Source organism: Natator depressus, chromosome 2 (genome assembly GCF_965152275.1).
Source record: "Natator depressus isolate rNatDep1 chromosome 2, rNatDep2.hap1, whole genome shotgun sequence".
In the NCBI taxonomy this organism is placed as follows: Eukaryota; Metazoa; Chordata; order Testudines; family Cheloniidae; genus Natator; species Natator depressus.
The window spans coordinates 250,318,597-250,345,482 of record NC_134235.1 but is presented as its reverse complement, the minus strand read 5'-3'; the positions used below and the strand labels follow the sequence as shown (position 1 = coordinate 250,345,482).

The 26,886-nt window shown below is 42.1% G+C and overlaps 1 protein-coding gene across 1 annotated transcript in view; it reads left to right on the top strand.

The window, feature by feature from the left end:
• SCN5A (sodium voltage-gated channel alpha subunit 5) overlaps nt 1–26,886 on the top strand; it is a 319,838-nt gene that overhangs the window by 213,264 nt on the left and 79,688 nt on the right. Inside the window, exons 18-19 of the mRNA XM_074946329.1 lie at nt 11,410–11,574; nt 18,465–18,585. Coding sequence (XP_074802430.1) covers nt 11,410–11,574; nt 18,465–18,585 — 286 coding nt within the window. The remainder of the gene's footprint in view (nt 1–11,409; nt 11,575–18,464; nt 18,586–26,886) is intronic.

The following is a 26,886-nucleotide window of genomic DNA, read 5'->3' as shown; positions in this document are numbered from 1 at the left end:
CTGCCTTCACGAACAAGGTCAGCTCCCAGACGACTGCACTGGGCAGCACAGCATGGGAAGGAGGCTACCAGCCCTCTGTGGAGAAAGAAGTGGTTTGGGACTATTTAGAAAAGCTGGATGAGCACAAGTCCATAGGGCTGGATGCGCTGCATCTGAGAGTGCTAAAGGAGTTGCCGGATGTGATTGCAGAGCTATTGGTCATTAACTTTGAAAACTCATGGTGATTGGGGGAAGTCCCGGACGACTGGATAATGGCTAATGTAGTGCCCATCTTTAAAAAAGGGAAGAAGGAGGATCTGGGGAACTACAGGCCAGTCAGCCTCACCTCAATCCCTGGAAAAAATCATGGAGCAGGTCCTCAAGGAATCAATTCTGAAGCACTTAGAGGAGAGGAAAGTGACCAGGAACAGTCAGCATCGATTCACCAAGGGCAAGTCATGACTGACTAATCTAATTGTCTTCTGTGATGAGATAACTGGCTCGGTGGATGAGGGGAAAGCAGTGGATGTGTTATTCCTTGACTTTAGCAAAACTTTTGATACGGTCTCCCACAGTATTCTTGCCAGCAAGTTAAAGAAGTATGGGGCTGGATGAATGGACTCTAAGGTGGATAGAAAGCTGGCTAGATCGTCGGGCTCAACGGGTAGTGATCAATGGCTCCATGTCTAGTTGGCAGGCAGTATCTAGCGGAGTGCCCCAAGGGTCGGTCCTGGGGCCGGTTTTGTTCAATATCTTCATTAATGATCTGGAGGATGGCGTGGACTGCATCGTCAGCAAGTTTGCAGATGACACTGCGAGGAGGGGTAGATACACTGGAGGGTAGGGATAGGATATAGAGGGACCTAGACAAATTAGAGGTTTGGGCCAAAAGAAATCTGATGGGGTTCAACAAAGACAAGTGCGGAGTCCTGCACTTAGGACGGAAAAATCCAATGCACCGCTACAGACTAGGGACCGAATGGCTGGGCAGCAGTTCTGCAGAAAAGGATCTAGCGGTTACAGTAGACGAGAAGCTGGATATGAGTCAACAGTGTGCCCTTGTTGCCAAGAAGGCCAATGGCATTTTGGGATGTATAAGTAGGGGCATTGCCAGCAGATCGAGGGACATGATCGTTCCCCTCTATTCGACATTGGTGTGGCCTCATCTGGAATACTGTGTCCAGTTTTGGGCCCCACACTACAAGAAGGATGTGGAAAAATTGGAAAACGTCCAGCGGAGGGCAACAAAAATGATTAGGGTACTGGAGCACATGACTTATGAGGAGAGGCTGAGGGAACTGGGATTGTTTAGTCTGCAGAAGAGAAGAATGGGGGGGATTTGATAGCTGCTTTCAACTACCTGAAAGGGGGTTCCAAAGAGGATGGATCCAGACTGTTCTCAGTGGTAGCAGATGACAGAACAAGGAGTAATGGTCTCAAGTTGCAGTGGGGGAGGTTTAGGTTGGATATTAAGAAAAACTTTTTCACTAGGAGGATGGTGAAACACTGGAATGCATTACCTAGGGAGGTGGTGGAATCTCCTTCCCTTGAGGTTTTTAAGGTCAGGCTTGACAAAGCCTTGGCTGGGATGATTTAGTTGGGGATTGGTCCTTCTTTGATCGAGGATTGTACTAGATGACCTCCTGAGGTCCCTTCCAACCCTGATATTCTATGATTCTATGATTTATTTGGGCAAGTGCTCAGATCTTGGACTACATGTCAGTCACGGTCTACTGGGTGCCATTTCCTAGTATCCATATCCCCTCCACCCCCCAACAAAATGCTGCCCCGAAATGAGCATTCTCAGTTTCTCCCTTTGGTAAAAAATACACTGCAACTCAACATTTTTGGTCCAGTTATAAAATGACTTACTTCCCAGGCCCAGAGATTGTGTGTGTGTGTGTGTGTGTATGCATGAGAGAGAGAGAGTTTGAAATTGTCATGTCTGATAATAAATCCAAAATATCTAAATTGAAAGTAATGACAACTAAAAGCCAGTCAGATGTTTTGTCATTATTGGATGTCATAGCACGAGGCATTCTTGATGATGACAGAAATATTAAAACCTTAACTGACTGAAAAATCTGTGGTTATTTCAGTCACTCTCTTAAAGCACATTGTATTTCTAGGTGAACTTTAGAATTACAACAATCTTCCAGAACTGAAACTTACATTGGAGGAGCCCATTTGTTTGAATTCCCCATATTATATTGTGGAGAGATCCCAATCACCGAAAGAAATATAAAGTGTCTAGTGATTAAACATCAGGATGCAATTTAGCAAAAGGTATTAGTTTGAACTCCGAACAGTGAACACTTATGAAACACTTTCGCTGCCTATTTAAGCCTTTTGAATTGATAACAGGAGAAATTAACTTTGGCAGTGTATCCCTTTGCCAAGTTCTCCTATTCAGACTAATTTTAAAACTGAACTCTTAGAAGAATGAAACTATTTGATTATGGACAATGTGCTGCTGGGTGTGGAAAAGGATCTTAGACCAACTAAGACTGAGCGTTTAGAATTAATACTCTCTACTTTTCCAGGCCAGAGTTCAAGCTCTTTAAATGTTCTGGATTAATCTGAGATAGAGCACTGCAAAAGTGTTCTATTTACTTTCCTGAGGGAAGGCATTTGGCAAAGGATCCGTATCTTGTGCTGTTAGTTCAGCTGTGGCTGGGATGATAGATACCCTCAGAAGTTTTAGATATGATCTTCTCCAATACCCAAAAACTGAAAAACAATAGGATAGATTCTCAGCTGGACTGACTTCAGCAGAACTATGACAATTTACGTCAGCTGAGGATCTGACCAGCTTTAACTGCATTGATGTTTAAGGGCCAGATTCTTATACTCTGGCTCATGCTGACTACTCATGGAATAAGGTACTGTTTAGTATGAGTAAGTGTATCACAATCTAGCTACAAATATGTGAATTGTCCCAGTGACTTTCAGCAAAAAAAATTGCTTAGAGATGATTTAGTGACCAAATTCTGCCCTCCAATACATGCACCCATGTAGTCAATGGGCCAACTTCTGCCCTTAGCTACACTGGTGTAAATCCAGAGTAAGGACTTAATTGACTTCAGCGGAGTTACTCCAGACACACACCAGTACAACAGAACACTATTGGGTGTCCTGTGCATATTACCTGAGGGCAGAATTTGACCCACTGACTTTACAGATGAGTATTAATTGTGTGCTACATAACAAGCCTACATTTGGAGCTCACCAGCACAGCTCAAAGCTGGTATCTGAGCTGCTTCTTCTGCATCATTTAGCGATATGCTTATCTGTTTCTTTTTATAAACCATGTTCCAGCTAAAGTTGTGCATGATGTCATCTTTTTAAAAACCAAATCACATAGAATATATGACCAGCAGTTTCTAATTATGAGTAAATTGTTCCTACTTCCTTTGGGACAGATTGTATCTGGCCTTTGCACAGATGAACAATGGGGAGAGTGGTATATAAGAATTGTTGAACTAGATTAGATTAGTGCTCCATCTACTCTGGTTCCCTTCTCACCAAAAGTCCCCAGTACCAGATGTTTCAGAGGAAAGTACAAGAAACTTTTCAGTGACAGTTATGGGATATCCTGTCCTCAGGGAAAGTTTCCTCAAAACCCTGAATCATGAGGGATTATATCACTTCCAAAGCTCGTTCTTATTTTTTAATATTTTATTAATATGACTCGGGATACCTTTGTTCTCTCTCTCCTCTCTCTCTCTGGGGGTGTGTGTGTCCAATCCATTTTTAAAATCCTGCTGAACTTGACCTTGAGATACCTTGTAGCAATGAGTTCCACAGACTAATTTTGGGTTGTGTAAAAAGTATTCACTTTTATCCACTTCGAATTTTCCACCTCTTAATTTCATTTCATGTCTCCATATTCTTGCAGTGAGACACAGAGAACTGAAGTTCCCAGCCTACCTTCCCTAGACCATTCCTTATTTCCTATATTTCCTCCCTCCTTGCTTAGTCCACAGAACAGGCAGGTACAAATACAGTCCAGAGGCTCATTAAAGCACTGGGACTACTCCTTCTATGCTCCCTCAAAGGCACTGAGACCCTCAGAGGGGGTAGGGAGGAAGCAGATCCATGGAATCACAGTGGGAGTAAACTGCATCACAGACAGCATAAGCTGGCCCACATAAATGGGTGTGTCAGTGAGCGAGCCTCCCCTCTGTGCTGGTTTCAGAGTGGTAGCCGTGTTAGTCTGTATCAGCAAAAAGAACGAGGAATACTTGTGGCACCTTAGAGACTAACACATTTATTTGGGCATAAGCTTTCATGGGCTAAAGCCCACTTCTTCAGATGCATGCAGTGGAAAATACAATAGGAAGATATATTTATACAGAGAACATGAAAAAACGGGTGTTGCCATACCAACTCTAATGAGACTAATCAATTAAGGTGGGCTATTATCAGCAGGAGGGGAAAAAAACTTTTGTAGTGATAATCAGGATGGCTCATTTCAAACAGTTGACAAGAAGGTATGAGTAACAGTAGGGGGAAAATTAGCATGGGGAAATAGTTTTTACCCTCTGTGCTGGTGAGCTCCAGAAGGTGGCATAACACGCCCCAAGGCAGGACTGTGCCTCAAAGCACCATGGCACCCCCAAGCTCTAACTGTTTATTTGTGGTGTAGGAGTGAATTTGTTCCCCTGACTGCAAGATGCGCTGTCTTGGGGTAGCCCTTGTGTGTGCAGATGCATAGTTATTCAAGTGGAGTGATGGATTGGATAGTATGTAAGGGAGAAGTAGGAAACCCTTCGATAACGCCTGGGCAACTTAAATTTCTACCTTTGGTTCTTTTTTTCTTTTTCTTTTTTTTTTTTTACAATAGTTTCCTTGTGGCCCATGCTGAATGAGTCAATCAAACCTACTTATGGATACATTCCTTCTCCCAGAACCTCATTTGCCCAGGCAGTGCTTTCCTTTGCCATTTTCATGTCCTCTCTTTGTGACAGCCTTTGGCCTCCTTTACAATACGTGTGTTTAGCCCTACACTGCAACAAGCCTGAGCCAGAACTTCATCTATTCTTGCTCAATGTACGGTAGATACAGTTATCTGTCTGATGAAGGATACGTTTGAACAAACACAATGGAGAGTGATTACTCTCTCTGTGCATTACAATTCCCCTGTGGTACGATATAATTGCTGGTTTTATTCTGCTTTTTCATATAATTTGGGAGTAGCAGCTCTGCTTTACTGATGTGATTCTTCAAGTGTGGATGGGATGGTACTCTTATGTATACAATTAAAACCAAGAGCTTACTACCAACCCTCCTTTCCTCTTATCAGTCATACTGATCCATATGTGTTTGGTGCTGGCCATAGTGAACATCTATTGGTAGGATCTCTGGTTCATGATAATTTATTTCTCTCCTTTTTTAACCCACATTTTTGTAGGCTCTTTTTAAAAGCAAATTTAGCCTTTCTGAAAGGTGCTTGTCTGACAGCTCTCCAGAGTGCAGTCTTCTATTTACTGGACCTCCACAACAGCTACATATAGGACGCAATGCAAACTTCCTTACACAGCAGCAGAAATCTGCACTGCTTTATTTATCCCCACAGCTAAGAGTTAGATAGATGGTAGTTTGGTTTTCATTATCATTTAATTCTTGGCCTTTCTGATGAGGAAGGGTGCCCAATTACTGGGTGCAAATTGTTGCAAAGGAATGGTGCCAATCATGATATCCATAGCTGTCCACTTGGAAAGGGCAGACATCTCCACTATTTCATATAGCCCTGTAAACAACCATGATATAATACCTATATTTGATCACTGCTGAACTGGGCCAGGTACAATGAAGCCTCCATGTTCCATTATCGGTGTTTTTAGCTATTCAGTCCCTCCTATTATTAAATTTTACACATTCAAAGGCTGACTGTTTGAAGGCCTTGCAGGTTAAAATGACCTGCCAGTCATTAAATCATTAATTACTGGCATGCTGACTTGTGTTCCTCCAGCTAAACAGTGATGTCATGTCAGCCATCCTGCACTGGCTAAAGTTGTGATGTCATCATTGGCAGTATCCTCTTCCGACAGTAACGACACGACCATTTGAAAACTTCTTACAATTATCCGGGTATTTTAATTATTGACCATCTCAAGGGGTGCTGTGCATTCCTGAAATGCCAGCGCAAACCCCATACTCTATATAAATCCCATTTAAGCTCTCAAAATATGTCTTCAGTTAGACTTAAGTGTATATAGGCCTGGTGCTGGCCATTTGCACAGGGATAAATTTCACCCTCGGTGCAAAGGGCTAGATTAGCACTCTGCAATGTGTTCTGAGTAAAGGGCAGTTTGTAGTTGCCCTGACTCAGGAGAGTCACAAATCAGTCCCTGTTTCTGCCTTGTTCCACTGGGGAAATAAGCTGAGCCAACCCTTTTCCTGGTCCAGTTTACATGCCTCTCCATGTCAGCTCAGCAGTGCTGGCCTGCAAGTTGTGGGGGGGTGTGTGTGTGCATGCATGTGCACAGAAGGTTGTATCTACTTGTCACCTCTGTCCGCCCACCTGCTTGGGAGAGGGAGTAGCCACCTGGTGTCACCTGGGAGTAGCCACCTGGGAGTAGCCTGGTCAGAGTAGTCAGGGAGCATGAGCATAGCCAGAGTCATGATCAGACCAGCAGTGAGTGACCTATTGAGAAAATCAGTTTTAGTAGCTCACCTCTGAAAAATATGACATGGAATTGTTTGTCTTTCTAACTTTGTGTGCACAGGCTAGAAACCTTGTATTTCCATTGGGAAGGAATAAAATGAGTCCTTGATGGTGACTACTATTTGTTTTGTTTTGCCAGCAGTGAGTCTTTTTACAGAGGCCAGGAATTAGCACTAACCCCCACTTTGAGTCTGTGAAAATTAACCATTTTCACTTCTACACATGTGCATTCCAGAGTCAGGTGCAATGATGGTTCCTCCGTATTTATTTGTGTCAGCAACAGGCAGCTGGATCCAGACACAAATGAACTTCGGACACCCCCCCTCACTCCCCCAGATTACACTACAGTTTCAACGTAAAACCATTGTTTCTGTTTTTCTAGTGTTGTAATCAGCTACAAGTGTATTGGCTTGGTTTCATTCTACTCAGTGGTTTAATTGTAAATAAAACATAATGGTTCACTTCTTGTTATATAGGGACCAAAGACCTAAAACCAGGACTAGAAATGAGAACAGAAACCAAAGGTTTTGAGATGTGCATATCACTGGTTTAAACTCAAATCTCTAAAGGTGAAGGGGTTGATGCATGTGCCTGCATCTCCTAACCTGCCATTAGGGTTGCCAGGTGTCTGGTTTTCGAGTGAAATGCCTGCTCAAAAAGGGACCTTGGCAGCTCCAGTCGGCATTGCCGAGTGGGCCGTTAAAAGTCTGGTTGGCGGTGCAGCGGAGGCCCAGGACAAGGCCAGGCTCCCTGCCTGCACTAGCTCTGCAATGCTCCCAGAAGCGGCCGCCAGGTCCTCCCTGCAGCCCCTAGGCGCATGGGCGGCCAGGGAGGCTCTGTGTGTTGCCCCCTCCTCTAGTGCCGGCTTCGCAGCTCCCATTGGCCAGGAACCGCGACCAATGGGAGCTGTGAGAGCAGTGCCTGCGAGCGTGAGGGCAGTGCGCGGAGCCTCCCTGGCCGCCCATATGCCTAGGAACTGCAGGGACCTGGCAACTGCTTCCTGGGAGCCACGGTAAGTGCCGCCAGGATTCCACACCTCAACACCCTGCCCCAGCCCTGAGCACCCTCTTACACCCCAAACTCCTCATCCCTGGCCCCAGCCCAGAGCCCACATCTGCAGCCAGAGCCCTCACCCCCTCCCACGCACCCAACCCCATGCCCCAGCCCAGAGTCCCCTCCTGTACCCCAAACCCCTCATTCCCAGCCCCACCTCAGAAGCCAAACCCCGCTACGCACCCCACCCACCTTTCTCAGCCCGGAACCCTGTCTCCCACCCCAAACCCCTCATCCCTGGCCCCACCCCAGAGCCCGCACTCCCAGTCAGAGCCCTTACACCCCTCCTGCACCCCAACCCCCTGCCCCAGCCTGGTGAAAATGAGTGAGGGTGGGGAAGAGCGAGTGACAGAGGAAGGGGGGATGGAACAAGCGGGGCCGGAGCCTTGGAGAAGGGACGGGGCGGGGGCGGGGCAGGGGTGTTCGGTTTTTTGCCATTTAAAAAGTTGGCAACCCTACCCTCCATCTTTATGCATGAAAGCATGGTGCTAGCCCATTCGGGGCCCTGATCAGGAATATTTTGGGGCTCCCCATATCACATATAATAAAAAGTGAATAGGGGTCCCCCTTGAGCTGCTCGGGACCATAAGCAATTGTTTAATTTTCTTATGCTTTGCTTCGGCCCTGCATGAAGGTTTTTGTGTTGCTTTATGTTTTTACGTTATAAATGAATAAAACAACTGAATCGATAAGTATTAACATAATGCATATTGCTGTGACAGCTCAACACTTGACACAAAAAAGTAAAAGCAAATTACATAAACCACCCACAGTGGGGAGCTTTACTGGAGATAAATCTAATGCTGCTCATGCCAGAAGAACAGATTGTCAAGAATCAAAACAAAACTAAAAACAGTCCCACGTTGAACAAAATAAAATAAATACACCTTGGTCACTCTTTGGAACCAATGATGAAGCTTTGATGACCCTGCAATGTGTACTGGAAATGGGGGAGGTCATACCAAATGAAAATGGGTTAACCAAGGCCGGCATCAGTTACTTGCAATACTTGAAGCTCATATCATCCCCTGATACTCAGAATGGGATTGCCAGCTATCCCCAGATTCATGGGAGAGGCTATTATTTCCACAGGTCTTCCCCTCAAGTGTAGCTTGCAAAACAAATCAAAAAGTGCATTGTAATGATGTTCCATGCTGATGTAATATCACAGCACAATGGAATTTTGTCCCTATGGGACAGCTTTGGCACTACACAATAACATCATCACTAGTAACTGACATCACGTCATCACATGTCATTGTGAATGTCGTGGACAAGAGGGGACTGGGTTTGAAGTTCTTAAAGACTAATCTCATGGGAAGAGTCCCTAGATCATGATGCCAGCCCTGGCAGTTAGTAAATAGTGAAAAAATTTTGATTGACTTTATCTTCGCTATGCAAGGTAATAATTACTTGACAATTATAATGTTCTTCAGCTCAACGGAGTCACACAGTTTGTTCTCAGACACTTCACAATTTCTCATGTCTATGGGTGCATAATCTTTAATGTATACATGAACTTGAGATATCACCCAGTTTACACTAAACTTTCAACATGAAACAATTGTTTCTGTTGTTCTAGTGCTATAACCAATACTCTGCCACTAAGATTACTTGGTGCTAAGTTGCATGCACATTGCATTAAAAAACCTTTTATGGCTGAGTGCCTTACTTGTGTACAGTGTGCTTTGCATATTAGCCGCTCCCCTGTGTATTTTACAGTTTTTAAAGATATACTTTTAGGCATGTAACTTTCTGACTAAGACAAATCTGTAATCCAGTGATTAGGGAGCACTCTTTGGCCTGTGTGTACTGGTGCTGAGCTGTGCCTGGCAATTTTATGTAGTATATTCTTAAGCACAGGGTACAGATTTGGTCATGCATAATTTAATTTATTAAAGTTAAAATATACATTAGACCTCATGCCCTCTGAAGCAGGAAACCAGTAATTTAATTTAAAATTAATTTGCTATGAAAGCAGAAAGACATTTGAAAGGACCGGTACAAACTTGACATTCTGAGAACATTTGTATGAGAAGCAATTTACTTAACCAACCACTCTCTTTTTCTCCAGTGTTATTTCAGATAGTTATAGTTTGAATAAGAGATTTTTCTCCTCACACCTCTTCTGCTGCCTCCTGCAGTGAGGTAGCTGTAGAATCAAGGAAGGTGGGGTATGACTTGGGGGGAGGGAGGGGACAGAGAAACTTGTTTAAAACATTATTGTTAAAATCCAGTTACACTTGTAATTTTTTTCTCAGCATGAAAGTAACTCTTTAAGTATTTCAGCACAAGTCTTTGAAATCATCTTGAGCTTATTAATATTTTAGTAGCAGCGGCAGTAATGACATGAAGTATGGTAATACTTTATTAAGCTGTTGGAGTTACAGGCTAGATTCTCAGCTGGTGTAAATCAATGAAGCTATGCTGATTTATACACATCTAGCCTTACAAATTTAGGGACAAATCCTACAAACACCACCTGGCATAATTCTTAGTACTCTGAGCAATATAGAATTCAGCAATAGTAATCATCACACCTGCTAATAAGTGTCAGAATTTAATGCACTACTTGTAGTGGTAAGCACTATGCCAGGTAGTAACTGTTGGCAGAATATGGCATTCAGTTTCATTCAGAATTGGGACTCTGATTAAGTAGTCCATCCTGTTCAGCAAAGCATCTGAGCGTGTGTGTAACTTTAAGTATGTGGTTAAGTCTCATTGATTTTACTGGGCTCCAGAATGTACTTAAATGCTTTGCTGAATAGGGGTAGACTTAGGCATGTGTTTAAATTTGTTCATGAATTGGGGCCTATGTAGAAACAATGATAACGGAAAGCTGGCCATAATGGGAGAAGGTTATGCTTCCCCATTATCTGTTTTAAGATTGTTTTATCTTTTTCGATGTTCTGTGGGTTTCCTTCTTCTTAAATTTGTATCTTTCCTCGTTTTCATGTAGTTTTCTTTCCACCCTTAAGTACAGATGTGTATTGTACTACAGAATATTGCAGGCTTACCTACTTTCAGTGCTTACGCTGAGGCTGTCTAGCACTTTTGTCAGTAAAACTTTTCTTAGTCAAGGGTGTGAAAAAACACACCCCTGGCCAACATTAGTTTTACCAAGGAAAGCGCCGGTGTGGACAGCACTATGCCCACATAGCTACTGCCACTTGTTGGGGGTTATTTTAATTATGCCGACAGGAGAGCTCTCCCCCATCTGCATGGAGTGGTTACATGGGAGACCTTACAGTGTCGCAGCTGCAGCAGTAGAGATGTGCCCCTATAAGGTCTGTAGTGTAGACATAACCTAAGTACTGCTGCCTGATTTTGTGACTGCAGATTGCATCTCTTGATTATTTGGCTGAACTTAAAGCACCTCTTTGTGTTCTTTTCGGTCACTAGAGATAAATTCTCTCACAAAAAATAGAGACTGAAAATGGACAAGATTGCAGGACAATTCCTCCCTCTAGCAACATGCCTGAGAAGAAGGGTGCCCCCACTTTTTTTTTTTTTACAGCAAAGTATCTTAACATATAGAATTGCTAAACCTCAAAAGTTACAGCATAAGCATGTGTAATCTTGTTGCTTGCCATTTTGCCTTCAAATGTCATCCCTCAGGGAGTATAGTTCTAGCTGAGGAGTTCTGCTTAAGAAATAAGCATGCTACCAAAGAACAAGAAAATAAATATATCTAGGATTATCTCCAGCAGGAAAAACAGCTGCAACTAAAGGGACAGCAATGCAAAAGCCCAGGAGTCCGGAGTCAGACCTCTGAGATTTGTGAGGAGTTAAGTGAGTTGTACGTGGATAAACAATTGAAGGTTGAGCTGCCACCACCACCGCCACCACCACTACTACTAGGGCAAAAAGAGGTAACAGAAACAACTTTCCTGCCTGATATTGCACGCAATCAGTAGACCAAGATAATAGTGCATGCGATAGAGTTTAAGGTGGGTTTATTTGGTTTGAAAAAACAAAGAACCTCTCCAATGGCAAGGAAGAAATAATAGGTAATAGCTTTGGTAGCCTTGATAAAGGAGCAGAGGTTCTTTATAAAAACACTGAAGAACTTGAAAAATGCATTAAAAATAAAAATATTTGCAACTGTTATCCAAGTGGTATCAAGAAATGCAACCATAGAAGAAACTGTAGTGTTACCATCTGTGGCTTTACGATCTGAGGTGCATGCTGTTCCCTTCTGAAAAGTGACTATGTAAACAAAGAGCTGTTTCTTGGATGCAGTCAGAGGCATGTCTGCTGATTTCATTGGATTAAAATAAGTTTTTGTTCCTTTTAGCACTGCAGAGCCAACACACAGCTATGACAATTTAAGCACCTAGCGCACAAATAATAAATAAATAGTAATCCCTGGTGTAATTCAGTTGGTGTCAGCCAAAGTATGGGTTTCCAGCTGCCTCTCAGTCTTCTCTGGGAGATATGCAAATTACTTCATGAGTTTGGTAGCATTACTGTGGTATTGCATGAAGTCTGACAGTCAATAACAGAACAAAAATACTGACAAATTGTTTCAATACACTAGGTGACACCAGTGCTTTAAAGTCCAAATATGCTGATTACCTATTTGCTTTTTTTCCATATGAATTTAACATCTGATATAATAGTTAGGTCAACTGGTGTTGTGTTCTATTTGAAATCTGGAATTCCATGTTTTGAGAGGTATTATTTTTGTAGTTCTAAAGTTGTTTGAAGGTAGGGACCACTAGAGTTCCGTGGGAACTGAAGTGGAAGAAGGGAAAGAAAGTTGTTCGAAAAGGCATAATTTTAAGGTCCATGCTTGCAAAAAGTGACTGTTCCCCACCCCCAACATAAAATACTTATAGAGTCTGAACCTAGCAAAGGTCACAGGGAGGGATTTCTGTGGTATTCCAGGAAGCATGGAACATTCGCTGAGCCAGTTCATTCTTTCTACACACATTGATTCCTACTTGTAATATTGTGACTAGAAAATTCACTAGTCATAAAAACATTTAAATTAGAGATATTTACACTGTTTAGTTAGAATAATACTCATCTTTTCATTTGAACCCTCATCCCCAGATTAAAAGGGCCCTGAATTTAAAAAGAAGGAGACTCAGAAACAATTGATATTCTAGACTCAGGGAAAAAATACATTCTAAAGGATGTAAGATCACAAGCTAAAAAGATCTAGAGATACCATTGGCTGAAGATATAAGTCTGTCTCTGGAATTGTTTGGTGTGAGGAATGAAGCCTTCTGCATGTCACTTAATAGTGAGGAGAACATAATTTCAGGTTTACATTGTGTTAGTCTGTTGTTTTTTCTGCCCCCCCCCCTACCTAAACTGTAGGTTTTAATTTCTCTACAGAGAAAGAAACTTGCACTAAAGTAGGAAATTGGAAAATGATGTCCTTTGTTAATTTTGGAATGAAATGCTATGATTCTATTGGAACATTCTAGCTGTGATATATTCAGCAACATGGTGATAAAACAATAATCCCCATTTCCTCCCTCACCTTTAAATGGGTCCCAGAATACAAATACCATCTTCATCTAGTAAAATACAACTGTTTCTATTTGTGGCTACTCGAAAAGAGGTGGAGAAACATGGCAGTATTCCATGGAACACTGGAAATCAAGCGGAAGTTCACATCAGGCTGTGAATTCCAGCATTAAAGAGTAAAGCCCAAAGGATGCTATTTTTGAAGGTTGGAGTCTGCATGGACATTAAATGCCTAGAGTCCTACTCTTCACAGATAATCTCTGTGAGGTCTCATAGGGCAAATAAGGACAAGTTGATCTATTTGATAAATGTCCTAGGAACTTGTGAGTAGCCATATAAAGTAAGTAATTGTTAGAAAGTCTCTTAACAGATTTGTTAGGCCCAAGAGAGAGGATTTTCAGTGATTCATTCAGTAAGAGGAAGTCATAAGAAACATTGAATGTGCTGGGAATAAAACAATGTTGATGTCAGTAAAGAATAAATTATATGATTAAAAATTAATCTCATATGAACTGTCAGAGGCATTTGAGAAATAGAATCATTGATGCTGGAGATGGAAAAGACCTGTTAGGATGATCTAATTAATCTTCCCTATTGAATATTGTCCTGTCTATCTTTAAATGTCTCAAGCAACTGGGATTTCACCATTTCCCAAAGCAGACTGTTCCCCAGCCTAGTAGATCTCATTGGCAGGAATGTTTTCCTGATAGCTAGCCTAAATTTTGCCTATCTGAATTTCATCTCATTAGTCATTTGCACTATCATAAATCATTCCTCTTCTTTCATGAATTAATACTTTTAAATTTTAGAATACATTTATAACTCCCCCACACACACACACCATTTAGTCTACACTTAACTAAGCTACACATATTAATTATCTTGCTTAATCATTCCTTCAACCAAGCCCTCCATCCCACTAATCATTTTTGTTGTTTTTCTTTCAACTCCTTATTTATCTCATTTTGGTGTTGAGATACCCAGAACTAGCACAGTATTCCAGGTATAGGAACCCAACATCTGCACAGAGAATAAATATTACCCCTGACGTTAAGACATTATGTTTCTGTGTATGCAGTCCAAAACCACATAGGTCTTCTGCATTGCTATATCCCACTGTAAACTCATGTCTGATTTGCTTTCCGCTGTTACTACAGGTATATCTTGGAGTCACAGGGGTCCATGTTTCTTCTTTCCACTGAATATCTGTACTTCAGGTATCTTTTCCCTAGATATACTGGTTTGTACTTTTCCAAGACCAGCCTCGTTTTCCATCCATGTTTCTAATCTCTCTTCCTCTGTCCTTGCTGCAGGTCACCACTCCTTCCAGTTTAATACAGTCTAGTAATTTTACTGTTCAGTCCCTCTTCTGCATCATTCACAAAGATAAGGCTGGACCTAACACTGATTAGAATTAATGTTAAGAGTAGACTTTTGTGTGACACTGAATCAGATGCTTTACTAAGATTCATGTGTTGTATCTGCCATTTTCCTGCCATCCACTAATTTTGTGAAATAAGACTGGGATTTCAGGATGCCCATCAACTTTCAATGGGAGTTGGGCATCCTGACACCCTGAAAGAACTTGCATTTTGGCGCCCCGGCCGCTGCTGCATCCCCAGGCTCCCCACCCACCCACCCCTGGTCCCTGCTGCCTGCCCCAGCCCCCCCACCCCGCCCCACCATCTCCCCTGTTCCCTGGACCCACTGCCTCCCTGGGCTCCACCCTCATAGCCCCAGGCCCCAGTGCCTCCCCATCAATCCCCCCATTATCCCTGGCCCCTGCTGCCTCCCCAGGCTCCCACCCCAAATTGCCCTGAGCTCCCTTCCATGGCTTCCCACCGCAGGCTTGCCCCATTCCTTGTCTCTTGACTATGGTGCCCCTTGACCACAGTGTCCTGAGCCTTTGCCTGAGCTGACGCAGGCTGGTGAGACTGGCTGAGGGGCTGTAAAATTGCTGTGAAGTTGTATGGGCTCTGGCTGGAACCTGGACTCTAGGATCCTCCCCGCTCATGGGGTCCCAGAGCTCAGGCTCTAGCCCGAGGGAAAAATACTCCCTCACCTCAATCTACACAGCAATTTTTAGCCCCACAGCCCAAGTCCTGCCAACCAAAGTCAGCTGACCTAGGGTAGCCACGGCCGTGCCACAGGTCTTTTATTCCAACATAGATATATCCCTAGTGGCCTTTAGGGGAGACCTTACCCCAGTGGAAGATCTGGCATAGCAGAATTCTGTTCTGCCAAGTCTCCGCCATTCATGCCCTGACCCTGACATGCCTTCTCTTTCTCCTTATGCCAGGGCAGCTGGCACAGGAGGTGACAGCTATCCCAGCAGTATGCCAGTAAAGGGAATTCTCCAGCCCAAAGCCATTTTACAATGCTGTGGTACACGATGGCCTTGATGGTCTAGAGAATCCACCCTTAAGCCTTTATAAATCTATCTACAGTTCATGGTTCCATTATCGTCTAGGAGTTTACTGATTTTGCTCTCTTAATATTTATTCCATTACTTTAATAAAGATCTACAAACAAAGACTTAATGAATGGCAATTGCCAGGATAGTTCTCCTTTCCATTCTTCAAAGCTCAAGACTATATTTGCTGTTGTGTAGTCTTCTTGTCTCTTCCCACTTTTCCATGAATGTTCAGTAATGATTGTCAGTGGTATGTTAATTAAGTTTATCAATTTCCTCTGTGGCCTAGAAAGTATATTGTCTGAACCTGCAGATTTGTATATGTTCAGGTGTTCTCAGTTTGTCTTGCACTTATTATTTTTACAGGATCTTCCTCACTTCTTACTAGGCCAGAATTCTGTTATTTTTCATGTTGAACATAGATTTTGAAAAGGTGATAATTATCTTCATCATTTTTGAGTTGTCATTAACGACATCTCGTTCATCAAATGTTACTTTGTCTCTAGAAAATATCTTTCCCTCCTTATTTCTTTTAGCTAGACGAGTCAGGAATTTTCATAAAAATGATTTTTTAATGAAAAATGCCATTTTTGGCAAAATTGAAATGTTTAGAAAAGCATGTCGATTTTTTGACAGTTTTGTTAGGAAAACAATGAAATGCACTATTTTGATAATGTTGAAATATCCTCTTTAAACATTTTCAGAATGGAACATTTCAATTATTCATTTCAAAATATCTTTTTGAAATGAAATTTTTTTATATAAAAATTTTAAAAAGTTTTAAAGGATTAAAATCAGAAAGTTTTAGTTTTATCAAAGCAAAATGTTTGGATTGACTTCAAACAAAAAATGGAATTTTATTTTGTGGGAAATTTCAAAATTTATTGTTTTCATCCCATTTCTGGCTAATATTAACTCGATTGTCTCTTTTACTGGTCTTTTCTTTCTCCTATGTGCCCTTCCTCTCTTTTTCTCCTGATTCTTGGGTGGTTGCCTCCATTCTTTTCCATTCCCCGTACAGATCCTCAGATCTTTGACCCGTGTCTTCTGAAGCCACTATTGCTGTTGCTTATTCTTCAAATGCTTCTCAAAAGCACTATCTATTCTACTTTAACTACTCCCCATCTGCCTTTCACACTGGTGTATTTAATGCTACCCCCTAGCTCCCTCCCTCCATTAACTTCCTTATAGATTTCCTAATTCTTCAGTATGTACTTTCCAGAAATCTAATGCAATTGTACTGCTGCATTCTGTGAATCCCTTACTCCTCCCATGCTGAACTCCTGTGGGTACTGGTACCAAACTGAGTCTGTTCTCGCAATCTGACACTTTCTCTCTACTGGTGAGAAGTACATCCAAAATGGTTTCTCTTCTAGTTGGAGTTTCTACTTTCTTTATCATAAAGTTGTCTTGTCATGTATGTAACTTAGGAAGCATTTTAACAATCCATGTTTGGCTGTGTTTACAACCCAACAGGGAAATGGGCAAATAAAATCCCTCCCAAATGGGTACCCAATGGTTCTGACTGTGCTGAAAGTTGGTGCAGCATTTTTTCTATTCTTGTTCTCATCTAGTCTTGGTCATCTCTAGACACTGAGCCATTCTCATATTTTCATTCTGAATAGGGATTTTTAGAAGCGTTGCCCAATTAAGTCTGTGATTAACTTTATTTTTGCACTCTCTCGAAATGACATTTTTCTGCTTTTTAATTGTTTGTAACCCTTTTTCACAGGGAATTCAGAGAATTGTAAACCCTGTCCAAGACTATGGCCTGTGGGGTGTTGTAATTAATTGCAGATGAATTTTGTAAGCATTTCTGGAGTGATCAATCTGGTCCATTTTAATACAACTTTAGCTTCTGCTTTAATTTGGCTGTAGATTTTACATGGTACATTGGAAAGCAGAAGACTCATTTTCACATTAATAATAAGTATTAAAGTTGTAGCTGTTCTGTTGTTTAACTGCATGATCATCTTCATTAAAAATAGTTTGCATACACATCCCACCTTTCACCTGAGTATCTCAAAGTACTTTACAAGCATGGGTAAGTATTATTATCTCATCTTATGGATGGACATAATAGCATTAAAAACTGAGGCTCAAATAGGTTCAATGGTTTATTAGAAATTACAGTGAGTCACTGAAAGAATAACCTATGCCTCCTGACAGTTATTGTGTTGTATTATTGTATTGCCTGGTAGGCCCTAGCCAGCATTGGAGCTCCATTGTGACAGGCACTATTACAACACATCATATCACACACTCTGCCCTTTAGAGTTAATAATCTAGACAGACAAGACAGGTGATGCTTCAGGAAAAGGGATTATTATCCCCATTTTACAGATGAGGAACTGATATGTAGAGAGAGGCCGTGTCACCTTGGGCAAGTTTCTGAAACTCCCAGACCCAGGAATGAAACAGATCTCCTAATCGAGTACCTTAACCACTAGACCACATTACCTCATAATAGGGTTGCATGCTCTCTTCCAGTGCATGAGGTCTGAGGAAAGGACATATGTCACACAAAAACTGCTAGGGGCTCTCCCATGCTAAATCTCAAGATATGATTATGTCACAAAAAAGAGCTTTGTTTTAATGAATGGGTAAAGTTTTAAAATAATACCTCTCAAGTTTTATCTTATGAATAATTTTGTTGTAGATAACATGGTGATGGGCTGACAATAAACACACAGAGGAACAGGTAGAATTATTATCACAGATGATGGATGCTATATACAATGCATGGCAGTTTTTTCCTGTTATAATTCTTTGCTGAGATATTGTTCAGCTGAATTCAAAACACAGCAGCTTCCTTAAGGGAAAATTGATCAATTTGTTCTCCTCATCTTTGCCCCTGTTGCCCACAAGCTTGATGAAATCAGTCTCTCTGAAGGGAGCACAGTGGATTTGGGAAATTCCGCAGAGCTACTGGAACAGATCCCTGACCTGGCTGAAGAGTTAATGGAACCTGAGAACTGTTTTCCAGAAGGTAAGGACCTGCTTACTTCACTGTGATTATAAAGTGAGAATGCTCCTGTTCTCCTATCAAACATGTCTCCACATTAACACCAAGGTGTTCTGGCTACTTGCATTAGTATTTCACTGATGCACTTCATTTCACAGATACTGTTATGCTCCAAACACATACGCAATAGGCAGCAGTTACTTGTTAACATTTGTCTGTGAATTTCTAAAGCCTGATAAGACTGGAAGCCTAAATTGCTGCACAGCTTTTAGCTTGGTAGGCTTTTTGCATCATACTTTGTGATGTGCAGCTTATTTTATGAAGTTGTTTTGACCTGGCTTTGTGTCTTCAAAGACGTGTGTGTACTCAGAATTGGTACAGAACTAATCTGAGCTCACTGGAAAGTAACAGGGTAGTAGATACCACTTAGAAAGTTCATGATTCCCAGGGATTGGTTTGTATTTATTTTCCTGGCTGCTCCTTACTGTTGTTTGAAAGTAACTAAAATGTACTGTAAAAGACATTAAGATTAGCGTGCTCGCTAACTTTGATCTGACAGATGGTATGATACAAACGGGGCATTCAAGTAAATTATATTAGATCGTATTCTAATGCTTTTATGTATCCATCTTTAATATCAAAATATGCCAGCATTTTACCAATTTAAACTCCACCCATCACTGAAATGCCGGGATAAAGCACAACAACTGTATTGAGAGCCCTTAGCTTTAGCTAAATCTTTGAGGGAAATGTCTCTCACATATGGTTTCTTCTCAAAGTGAGTTTCTATTCCAATTGATTTTTCAATTAGATTCCACAGTTCCATTAGTTCTTTGTGGGGGAAAGACGGTTAGGTGAATTTTAGTTAATCAATGAATTATATTCCTTTGAAAATTCAAGGAGTATTATACTCAGAAACAGGGCAGCACAGATGGGATCAGACAGGGATAATTTCCAGGGTATTTGAGAGCATGTGAAATCAGCAAAAATATGTGTCTGAGTGTGAGAGAGATGATTGAATGAGGTAAGGGAGCCCTGCAGGGCTTACAAATGTCTCTAGGACCTAAATATTTTCTTGGCAGCTCTGCTTAAAAGCAATAGTCAGAGAGTAATGCAGTTAACTGAAGATAGCATGCTGCTATGCTGCAACTATTCCAGTCAATACAGTAGATTAGATGTGGTGTTTCCATTCTCTCATAATAGACTTCTTATTGAGGCCAGTGAGCAGTGAGCCCGATTCCTTACTGAAAAGTTGCAATTATAATTGCACACAAAAATCCTACATTAAAAGAACATTACTAGAGTTGCAAAGTCAAGCACTCAAAAGTTAGGGGTGCCAGAATTAAGGTTGCTCATGCTTCATGGTACAGTCTTTAATTAGAAGATAACTAGGGCCCTACCAAATTCACAGCCATGAAAAACGCATCACAGACCATGAAATCTTGTCTCCCCCTGTGAAATCTGATCTTTTATGTGCTTTTACCCTGTACTGTACAGATTTCATGGGGGAGACTAGCATTTCTCAGATTGGGGGTCCTGACGCAAAAGGGAATTGCAGGGGGGTCACAAGGTTATTTTAGCAGGGTTGCGGGATTGCCACCTTTACTTCTGTGCTGCCTGCAGAGCTGGGTGGCTGGAGAGCGCCTTCCATTGGCCAGGGGCCCAGCTGTGAAGGCAGCACCCCACTAGCAGCAGCACAGAAGGTTGGCAATACCGTACCATGCCACCCTTACTTCTGCGCTGCTGCCTTCAGAGCTGGGCAGCCGGAGAGAGGTGGCTGCTGACTAAGGGCCCAGCTCTGCAGGCAGCAGCGCAGAAGTAAGGTTGGAAGTACCACACCATGCCATCCTTACCTCTGTGCTGCTGCTGGCGGCAGTTCTACCTTCAGATATTAATGGAGATAATAAATATTCTCAAAACAGTGTTCTGCTGTAAGGTTGCAGAGGTCACAGTTTTCCTGGGAGTTTGGGTGGCTTGTTTAAGCCAGCCATATTAGCTGCAAATAGTTGTATTGTGTGGCTACTTTTAGAGAGAGCTTTAATTAGCCAATATTTCAAAATTCATAGATTCATAGATACTAAGGTCAGAAGGGACCATTATGATCATCTAGTCTGACCTCCTGCACAACGCAGGCCTCAGAATCTCACCCACCCACTCCTGCAATAAACCTCTCACTTATGTCTGAGCTATTGAAGTCGTGGTTTAAAGACTTCAAGGAGCAGAGAATCCTCCAGCAAGTGACCCGTGCCCCATGCTACAGAGGAAGGCGAAAAACCTCCAGGGCCTCTTCCAATCTGCCCTGGACGAAAATTCCTTCCTGACCCCAAATATTGCAATCAGCTGAACCTGAGCAGGTGGGCAAGATTCACCAGCCAGATACCCAGGAAAGAATTTTCTATAGTAACTCAGATCCCACCCCATCTAACATCCCATCACAGGCCACTGGGCCTATTTACCATGAATATTTAAAGATCAATTAATTACCAAAATCATGTTATCCCATCATACCATCTCCTCCGTAAACTTATCGAGTTTAATCTTAAAGCCAGATAGGCCTTTTGCCCCCACTGCTTCCCTTGGAAGGCTATTCCAAAACTTCACTCCTCTGATGGTTAGAAACCTTCATCTAATTTCAAGTCTAAACTTCCCAATGACCAGTTTATGTCCATTTGTTCTTGTGTCCACATTGGTACTGAGCTTAAATAATTCCTCTCCCTCTCCGGTATTTATCCCTCTGATATATGTATAGAGAGCAATCATATCTCCCCATAACCTCCTTTTAGTTAGGCTAAACAAGCCAAGCTCCTTGAGTCTCCTTTCAAAAATAGCTAAAAATGGTTAACTGAGAATATTCCTCGGCCATTAAAAATGAATCCAGGGTGAGGTCAGTCCTCTGGCAACTAGTAAATTCTAGCTAGCTAGGGAGTATAGCTGGATGAAATTTTTCAGACTAATAGTTTATTAGCCAAAAAATGCAGCATTGGGTTGACCAAAACTGTCTGTGAATTTGATATGACTATTTAAGTTTCAGCAAGAGAGGCTCACTGCAGAAGACCCTACAGCTCAGAGGTTTGGGCATTCAGCTTCAGCACAGAATCATAGAATCATAGAATATCAGAGTTGGAAGGGACCTCTGGAGGTCATCTAGTCCAACCCCCTGCCAAGAGCAGGACCAATCCCCAACTAAATCATCCCAGCCAGGGCTTTATCAAGCATGACCTTAAAAACTTCTAAGGAAGGGGTTTTCCACCACCTCCCTAGGTAACGCATTCCAGTGTTTCACCACCCTCCTAGTGAAAAAGTTTTTCCTAATATCCAACCTAAATCTCCCCCACTGCAACTTGAGACCATTACTCCTTGTCCTGTCATCTGTTATCACTGAGAATAGTCTAGATCCATCCTCTTTGGATCCACCTTTCAGGTAGTTAAAAGCAGCTATCAAATCCCCCCTCATTCTTCTCTTCCATAGACTAAACAATCCCAGTTCCCTCAGCCTCTCCTCATAAGTTTTGTGTTCCAGACCCCTAATCATTTTTGTTGCCCTTCGCTGGACTCTCTCCAATTTTTCCACATCCTTCTTGTAGTGTGGGGCCCAAAACTGGACACAGTACTCCAGATGAGGCCTCACCAATGTCGAATAGAGGGGAACGATCACGTCCCTCGATCTGCTAGCAGTGCCCCTACTTATACACCCCAAAATGCCATTGGCCTTCTTGGCAACAAGGGCACACTGTTGACTCATATCCAGCTTCTCATGCACTGTCACCCCTAGGTCCTTCTCTGCAGAACTGCTGCCCAGCCATTCAGTCCCTAGTCTGTAGCGGTGCATTGGATTCTTCCGTCCTAAGTGCAGGACTCTGCACTTGTCCTTGTTGAACCTCATCAGATTTCTTTTGGCCCAATCCTCCAATTTGTCTAGGTCCCTCTGTATCTTATCCCTACCCTCCAGCGTATCTACCACTCCTCCCAGTTTAGTGTCATCCGCAAACTTGCTGAGGGAGCAATCCACACCATCCTCCAGATCATTAATGAAGATATTGAACAAAACCGGCCCCAGGACCGACCCTTGGGGCACTCCGCTAGATACAGGCTGCCAACTAGACATGGAGCCATTGATCACTACCCGTTGAGCCCGACAATCTAGCCAACTTTCTACCCACCTTGTAGTGCATCCATCCAGCCCATACTTCTTTAACTTGCTGACAAGAATACTGTGGGAGACTGTGTCAAAAGCTTTGCTAAAGTCAAGGAATAACACGTCCACTGCTTTCCCTTCATCCACAGAACCAGTTATCTCATCATAGAAGGCAATTAGATTAGTCAGGCATGACTTTCCCTTGGTGAATCCATGCTGACTGTTCCTGGTCACTTTCCTCTCCTCTAAGTGCTTCAGAATTGATTCCTTGAGGACCTGCTCCATGATTTTTCCAGGGACTGAGGTGAGGCTGGCTGGCCTGTAGTTCCCCAGATCCTCCTCCTTCCCTTTTTTAAAGATTGGCACTACATTAGCCTTTTTCCAGTCTTCTGGGACTTCCCCTGATCGCCATGAGTTTTCAAAGATAATGGCCAATGGCTCTGCAATCACATCCGCCAATTCCTTTAGCACTCTCGGATGCAACACATCCGGCCCCATGGACTTGTGCACGTCCAGCTTTTCTAAATAGTCACGAACCACTTCTTTCTTCACAGAGAGCTGGCCACCTCCTCCCCATGCTGTGCTGCCCAGTGCAGTAGTCTGGGAGCTGACCTTGTTCGTGAAGACAGAGGCAAAAAAAGCATTGAGTACATTAGCTTTTTCCACATCCTCCGTCACTAGGTTGCCTTCCTCATTCAGTAAGGGCCCACACTTTCCTTGGCTTTCTTCTTGTTGCCAAAATACCTGAAGAAACCCTTCTTGTTACTCTTAACATCTCTCGCTAGCTGCAACTCCAGGTGTAATTTAGCCTTCCTGATTTCACTCCTACATGCCCGAGCAATATTTTTATACTCATCCCTGGTCATTTGTCCAATCTTCCACTTCTTGTAAGCCTCTTTTTTGTGTTGAAGATCAGCAAGATCACTGTTAAGCCAAGCTTGTCGCCTGCCATATTTACTATTCTTTCTACACATTGGGATGGTTTGTTCCTGTAACCACAATAAGGATTCTTGAAAATACAGCCAGCTCTCCTGATCTCCTTTCCCCCTCATGTTATTCTCCCAGGGGATCCTGCCCATCAGTTCCCTGAGGGAGTCAAGATTTGAGAGTAGACTAAAGTTAGACATCTCCTCAGCTAGTGAAGTTGGCTTCTCCCACATAGGCCTTATTATTATAGCATGTTTAAAATGTGATGGAACAATTCCAAATTAAATGGATACATTCACAACCTTGTATTTTTAAATGCCCTCAAAGAAGGGAACGGGGTGGAGGGAATCTGTAGTCTGCAAACCCATTTGCACTGAACCATATGGGTAAATTGTGTCTTTTTAACAAGTCCATGTGTGCATTATCCCAAGAGCAGCCCAGGACACAGATTGTGATTCAGAGACCCTTTTTCTGGGTTTGGGGGTGGAGGGGAAATTACCCTGTGCCAGCCACTATCTGGCACAGCCTGCGGCCCCGGATTTGCCAGTACAGCTGTGCTAGCCAGTGCATTTATGGAGCAACAACTCCACCCAGTCCTGTCCACATGCATGGGAGGGAGGACACAGTGGGTCTCTGCAGACAACTGGGAGTGCCTTGCACCTCATCTCCTCTTCTGCACAGGTCTGGCCATAATCTGGCCCATAGCAACCCTGCTTGGAAAAAATATGTTATTGCAGAGTTCTAAGTATATGACTGTAGGAGTTTATATTTTTGGGGAGTTCTATGGCCTGTGTTGTACTCAAGGTCACATTAGATTATGACAATGATCCCTTCTGGCCTTGGAATCTATGAATCAGTGAATCACATCAATGCTGGTACATCCTTACATATTCTACAGCAGCCCAAATTTATTGCTCAAATATAGTAAACTTTTATTGTGTTGAAACGTGAGTGTAATTAGGACCTTATGCCAAAAGGTAACTACAAAATGGCTTTAATGAAAATATATCAATAACCAAATATAGTCTACCAAATATTACTCAAGTGCAAATTATTCTGTGCCATGTCATGCAAGAAATTAATCTGTTTTCTTTATTTACAACAGATAATCAACCTCCCAGTCCACCTGATGCAGTTTTGACTGTTGCATTTGTATTTAAATGTATTTCTAGGTATTAAATAACTGTGGATTTTTAACAAAGGGTCTACAGAAAGCCTCAGTGTGATTACAAATCAAGTTTTTAGTGTGACATCATGCTTGTGTTTTAGCCTGTAAGGTAATATATTAATATAATATAGCTCACTGTAATGAAGATACTTGCATCAGAATGCACAAAGGTAGTGAGACTGGGTCTGATAGCTCTATAGTTTCTAGTTATCTTAACAGAAGATTTGCAGATTGGAAAACTTGAATGCAAACAAGAATATTTACACTAGCTGCATTGGAAATTTGCTATTGCTTTTTCCATAATTAATTTGTCATTATTGCAGACATTTGAGTAAGAGCTTTCTCTCTTACAAGCTAGCACTGCCTTCTACCTGTAGCTGCAGTGAAGTCTGCTGTGTAGGACACATACACTCTGCTCACACTCTACTCACAGGAAAGCTATTGTGAGGTCACAAATTTAGCATTATGTAATTTATGATTTCACTACAGGAGACCACAGTGGGAGAAGGGAATAACTCAGTAGTTATGAAAAGCAGACAAAAAGTAAATGACATTATGTTAGGCTAATGCATTTGGAAATGTTCCCAGGTGAAAAGGTCCCTCTTTTAGTCAGAAATTACATGCACTGTTCTGATATGAATTGAAAACACAGCCATTGTTCTTGGGCCAAATTCACCACTATACAAACCAGTGCAACTTTATTGATTTAACAGGCACTGTCTTACACTAGCAATGGATTTGGCCCTCTCTGAGGTTCTGATTTTGCCACTCTATGCTTAAACTACTGTATGGGAAACCAATGAGGCAGCAAGGTATATGCCCAGAGAAAGAAATGTCGGTGCCTAAGGAACTTCTACTGCAAAAACTTTATTTAGCTGTCTATGGGGTTAGGTGGCAGCTGAGTGGGAGTTTTATGAATACTAACGGTGCCTAAATCTGGGATTTAAGTGCCTAAAGTGTCAGTTAGGCCCCTAAGTCTCTTTGTGACTCTAGAACTAAGTGCCTAAATCACTTTTGAACCTGAGACATAGGCTTCTACAGCACTAAGGCATTTTTGCAAATGTTTCCCTTAATCTTGTCCCTTGTGTTCCTAATGGACAGATATTCACATGACACAAATCGCCATCACTGATCACCCTTTTAGCAGTGTCATCCAGAAGAATGGAATGGCTGTGGAGACTGAACTAGCCTTTTGCCCCAAGACAAGGCTTTAGGAATGAAACATTTGATGGGGTGGAACCTTCCCTCGTTCAAGCTGTACCTGATCTGTAAAGAGGTAGAGGACTTCAGTCTCCTTTACCATCAAACTGGCATCTTTCACCAACACTAAATTCTTTTAAAATATTTTATTAATTTAATGTTCTTAAAATGGGACCTGGAATTGATCAAGTACCAGAATGAAACTATACAAGGAATAGTCTGGGCTGTGCTTGTGCAGAGCTCTGTTTGCTGGAGACATTTGGAGGTGGGAGGAATTTAAGCTGAAATGGTCAAGAGGCTACTGCAATCATGTCACAGCTGCCCACTTCAGGATTACCTTAGTGGAACTTTCCACATTGACATGCCCTTGGCAGGTCCCTTTTATGACTGACGACGCCCCCTTTCCAAGTACATCCTTTCCTTCCCATCTCTTGATGACTATCATTTCTATATGCAGTAACACAGCATTCCAGAACATTGCAAGATAGCCTGAATTGTCTTGTTTGACCATTTCTTTTACACTTCAGATGTAAGTTAGTAACCTACACCATGTTTTAGCTACTGAAGGATTTGGCATATGATATTTTATTACCTTAGGGACTGATCATGCTTCCATTGAACTTAGTAGCAAAAGTCCCTTTGTCTTCAATACTGGGAGCAAAATTGGGGTCTGTATCTTGCTTTTCAGAACCAGTAATTTCTAGGGCATGTCTCCTCTAGGAAATCTTTTATTGTATGTTAAGTAGTCTAATTAGTTGACATGATGGTGGCAGATCATCGTAGACAAGGTAAATTATGGTGAGCTCCTCTCAGTCATGAATTCCTACTCAAGGCAAACCTGAAGATGCAAGAAACAAGCTTTTAAACCAGGGAGATGGGTTTGTCCATTCCCATT